At 68.9% G+C, this 4,695-nt stretch overlaps 1 protein-coding gene across 1 annotated transcript in view; it reads right to left on the bottom strand.

Annotated features, from left to right (window-relative positions):
* Positions 1-147: 147 nt before the first annotated feature.
* The window catches only part of MNEG_10010 (hypothetical protein), a gene marked incomplete at both ends in the record, with an annotated part of 10,390 nt that continues 5,842 nt past the window's right edge, over positions 148-4,695 (bottom strand). Inside the window, 10 exons of the mRNA XM_014041518.1 lie at positions 148-180; positions 320-403; positions 687-767; positions 1,058-1,465; positions 2,029-2,133; positions 2,375-2,416; positions 2,755-2,866; positions 3,176-3,508; positions 3,994-4,237; positions 4,490-4,658. Coding sequence (XP_013896972.1) covers positions 148-180; positions 320-403; positions 687-767; positions 1,058-1,465; positions 2,029-2,133; positions 2,375-2,416; positions 2,755-2,866; positions 3,176-3,508; positions 3,994-4,237; positions 4,490-4,658 — 1,611 coding nt within the window. The remainder of the gene's footprint in view (positions 181-319; positions 404-686; positions 768-1,057; positions 1,466-2,028; positions 2,134-2,374; positions 2,417-2,754; positions 2,867-3,175; positions 3,509-3,993; positions 4,238-4,489; positions 4,659-4,695) is intronic.

Raw genomic sequence — 4,695 nt, 5'->3', positions numbered from 1 at the left:
CGCGTGCGGAACGCGCTGCGCGGGCTGGTTTGGGGGGGGCGAGGGTACAAGCTGGTGGGATGGGGTGAGGTGGGGGGCGAGTGCGTGAGGGAGGGGTGAGGAGAAGCCAGCGTTGACACAGGAGCTGTGGCCTTGAAGAGCACCCCTTCACCCCCAGCTCGACCATTGCGCCCTGCCCACCTCACAAACACGTTCTGGCGTGGAAAGGAAAAACGAGAAGCGGCGTCAGGCCCCTCTCCTCCCCGCCTCCTCGGGCACCCCCCCAGCGCCCTCTGCCGATTCCCAGTGCATGCAGCGGCGCCGGCGGGCGCGCGCGCACCATGTGGGTGATGGTGCCCTGGAACGCGCCGCTGATGTGGGTGTCTTGAGGGTCGATCTCCATGGACAGGCCGAAATCGGCCACCTGGATACCACATGCAGTGGAGTGGCGTTGATTGGCATTTGAAGCACAGGGGTGGGGAGGGAAGTGATTGCTTCCAAGGCAAGTCGAAATCGGCCACCTGGACACCATATCAGGTGGAGGGAGTGGCGCTGATTGGCACCACTCTAAAAAGCACAGGGATCGGAAGGGAAGGGAGTCCACTTTGAGCGAACTCTTCTTGACTGGTGCTTGCGAAAACACCCGCGGCTGGGCGTGAGAGCACGCGGCGGCCCAAAAAGGGGGCAACTAGGGGCCTGCGCCGCACCTTGGCCACGAACCCGCGCGCCTCTGCCGGGGAGCTCTTGAGCAGGATGTTTCTGGCCTTGAGGTCCGAGTGCAGGATTGACTGCAGGGGATGGTGTCGGACGGTCGGCAAAAAGGGCACTCAATGATTCAAATTCAGAATCTTGCAGGCTGTGGCCGCAGCCCCAAGGGCCGGAGGCCTGGGAAATGCAGACGTGCGCGGAAGGCCCGGGTGTCAAGGCTGCGTCGTTGCCACCGCAGCTCAGGAGTGCGCCGCCCGTGACTCCCCTGTCTGATGGGGCGACCCATGCAAGCACGCGCGCGTCCGCGGGCACTCGCCTGCGCGTGGAGGTGCGCCATCGCGCGCGCCACGTCCTGCGCCGTGTCAAGGACGTGCAGGAGGTCCACGCCAGGCGCCGCCGCCGCCGACCCCTCTGCCCCCGCCGCGGGCCCCTCCTTGCCGCCTGCGCCCCCGCTCCCGCCCGCTCCAGCGCCCTCGTGCCCGACCGCCGCCGCCGCTGGCGCCGCCGCCGCCGCTGCATTCGCCTTGAAGGTGCCCGCGTTGAGCGCCTCCCTGAGGGACCCCAGGTCGCAAAACTCCAGCACCAGCCGCAGCTCCCAGGAGTGCACGTCCCCACCCTGCCCCAGCCCCTGCCCCTGCGCCGGCGCCGCCGGCCCCTCGAGGGAGCCGGAGCTGTCGTGCGGGGAGCCCGCGCCGGCGCCGGCGGGGCCCGCGGCGGGGGCGGCGGCGTCGCTGCGGCGGTCGGAGGCGTTCACGCCGCGGATGCTGTAGGTGAAGGTCTGCGGGCGCACGCGCGCAAGAGTGTTGCATGTGAGGATGCGTGTGTGTGTGCAATAGAGTGTGTGTATGTGGTTGTGAAACTCGCGCATGTCTGTCGCGTGAGGGAAGCGGAAGGGACGCGCAAAGGCGAGGTGATGAGAGGCAGGCGGATCGGAGGGAGAGAGGGGTGGGTTCAGGTGTGAGGGTTTGCAGGCATGCATGTGAGCGTGCGCGAATGCACAAGCGCACGCATCCGCGCGTCTGTGAACACGTCAGGGTCTGGGCCGCATCAGGGGGGTGCAACTGGCAAGCGACAACGCACAGAGCTAGCCGGCTCGAGCCACAACATCAAGTGCGCGGGCACCACGCAGCTCGGGTGCCGCCGCGGGCGCAGGCCCGCAATGAGCAAGCACGCCCAGCGCAGCTACACGCCCCTGTGGCCCCCTCGCCACCCGTTGCTCTGGAGCGGGGCGGGCGGCGCGCTGGGCGCCACGCGGCGGCCCCCTCCAGAACCCCGGGACAGCCCGCGGTGCATCTAGTGTCATCGTCTGCGTAGCATCTGACGAGGTCCCGTGACTCGCACCTGCACGATATTTGGGTGGCTCAGTGACGAGGATATGGCGGTCTCCATTACAGCCATCTTCTCGCGCCGCTCCTTGCCGCTCATGGCAGCCGGCAGGATCATGACCTGTCATGTTATGGGGGTCGGGAGAGGGAGGGGGGGCGGTTGAGGTATTGCAATCATTGGGTTCAGCATCCCATGAGTGGGGCAAGGCGGCCCCGCTGCAGCCGCAAGTGTGAGCGGCGTTGCGTCGGCTAGTCACTAGCTGTGGTCATCGACGCGCCACAGAGTGGCCTGGCACGACGCGCCGCAGAGTGGCCTGGCACGCAGCGGAAGTGCCGCGTCTGCTGCGTGGGATCGCCCACACCTTGATTGCCACCACGGTGCCGCGCCACCGCCCCTTGTACACCTGTCGCCCGTGTGTCCGAGTGTGTGTGTGTGTGTGCAAGTGTAAGCGTGTGTGTGTGTGTGTGTATGGGTGTGCACGTGCATGTTTGTTTGTGGGTGCTTGCGCTTGTATGTGTGTGTGTGTGAGTGCGTGTGTGCGTGCGTGCGTGCGTACGTGCGTGTGTGTGTGTGTGTGTGTGTGTGTGTGTGTGTGTGTGTGTGTGTGAGTGTGTTTATGCGCGTGCATCTGCATGTTTGCGCGCCCATGACCTCGCAAGTGGGCCTTGTTTGCATGCATTCACGCCCTCTGCTCGCGCAGACCAAGGCTCCCGCTGGCCTCCGCCGCTGGCGCACACACACCACCGGCGCGCGCCCGCCGCTTGCCTTGCCGTAAGCGCCCTCGCCCAACACAGACAACAGCTGCATCTCTTCCTCTTGACCGCAGGCCGATGGCCGCGCGCCCACGAGGTTCCTAGTGAGAGGCCGAGACAAGCAGCAAAAATTCGGGCGCCATCAGGCGGGCGGGGCGTGCAGTGCGGGGGGGGGGCGTGCATTGCAGTGCATATGAGCCGGGTGGCGTCGAGGAGGGTGGGGTGCGAAGAGGCGTCTGGGGCGATCGGGGTTGCTGCGACGGGGCCGAGGGACTCGTGCGCAGCGCGCGGCGCGCAGAGGCAGCGGCCCCCACCCCCAGACGCTGGGCAAGGCGACAAGGGCCCCCTGGCTAAAGATGACGAGCGCGGCAGGGGCCCCAGCCAGGGGGTCCGCGGCTACCCGATCGCACCTGTACGCTTCCAGGATCTCCTCGGGCGGCGCCCCCCTAACCCTGGCCCCGCCAAACTCCCTGCCCCCCGCCGCCGTGCCGGCCGCCGCCGCCGCGACGACCGCCTCCGCGGCCGCCGCCAGGCCGCTGCCGCCGCCGGTGCTGCGCGTGCCCTTCGCGTCGTTCCCGGCGGTCGAGGACGGCAGGCGGCTCGTGAGGATGGTCGTGCGCGGGGCGGTGCCGTTGGTCGAGACTGAGCTGTTGCTCGGGGTGCGCTTCCCGAGGAACGAGGGGCCGCTGGCGCGGGAATCGAGGTTCGCCGAGTAGGTGGGCCCACTCTGCCGCCGGCGGTGCCTGCGCGCGCGTGTGTGTGTGTGCGCTTGCGTGTGTGTGTGTGTGTGTGTGTGTGTGCTTGCTTGCGTGTGCATGTGTGTGCTTGCGTGTGCATATGTGTGTGTGTGTGTGTGTATGTGTGTGTGCGCGCACGTGCGTGCCCGTGCGCGTGTGCATGTAAAATGTGAGGGCTGCATGCGCCGTTTGCAACGCGGCGGCAAGCAGCCAACCGCCAGGGTGACGGCGTGGGCAAGGCGCGCGCGGTGGATCGCAGCCCTGCGGCTAGTACTGTCGGAGGGAGTGCCACAGGGCAAACAGGTTGCCCTTCCTGCGTGGCGCTGATTAAGCCTCCGTGTCAGCTTCTTGTATGCCGTCATTCTCACAAACGACTGCACCAGGCATCCCCGCACACGGCTGGAAAGGCGTGCTCCCCGCACCGCCCCTCTCCGCGCGCGGCCGTCGGCCCTGCGCCGGCCCCTCCCCGCGCCGACCCCAGGCGAGCTCACCGGCGCCACAGCAGCACGCCCGAGAGCAGCGCCGCCACCGCCACGGCCACCGCGAGCGGCACGGCGTACGCCGCGACGGGGACGCCGCCGTGGCGCGCCTCCTGCGCGAGGGACCACTCCAGGGTAGTGTCCAGAAAGCTGTAGGTGCCCTGCGGCGCGGCTCCCTGCGGCGGCGCGCCGCCCCCGGGTGTCGCGCCGCGGGGCCGGGATGTGCCGTTAAGAAAGTATGTGCGGAGCAGCAGGCCTGGGGTGGGGTGAGGAGAGGGGAAGGCAGCCGGGCTGGGTTGGTGGTCATGTTCGATTTTTGGGCGGGGAGCGCGGCTCGGGCCTGCCGCGGAGCGCGCTATCGCGGGCTGGCCGGGGGCCGGGGCGGGCGCGGCCGCCCGCCCTGAATGCCTGGCCCCTGCGGCGCCGCCCGCGTGGCTGCAGTACAGACGGGGACACCGGGTGGGCCCCCTCGCCCGGCAGGCGCCCCGGCTCCGGCCCCTGAGCTCACTCTGGGGCCCGCTGAGCGTCAGGTTTGCGGGGATGGAGTCGAGCCGGGCCTGCGGCGGCAGGGCCAGCAGCTCCCTGATGGCGGCCTGGCCGCTGTCGCCGCCAAAGTGGGCCGGGCCCATCTCCTCTGTCAGCGACAGGTCCTCGAATTCGACGATGCCAGCTGGCCCCTGATTTGTTGGGCGTGGGGAGGGGGTGGGGGGGGGC

This window comes from Monoraphidium neglectum (genome assembly GCF_000611645.1).
Source record: "Monoraphidium neglectum strain SAG 48.87 unplaced genomic scaffold scaffold02146, whole genome shotgun sequence".
In the NCBI taxonomy this organism is placed as follows: domain Eukaryota; kingdom Viridiplantae; phylum Chlorophyta; class Chlorophyceae; order Sphaeropleales; family Selenastraceae; genus Monoraphidium; species Monoraphidium neglectum.
This window is presented reverse-complemented; position numbering and strand designations above follow the sequence as displayed.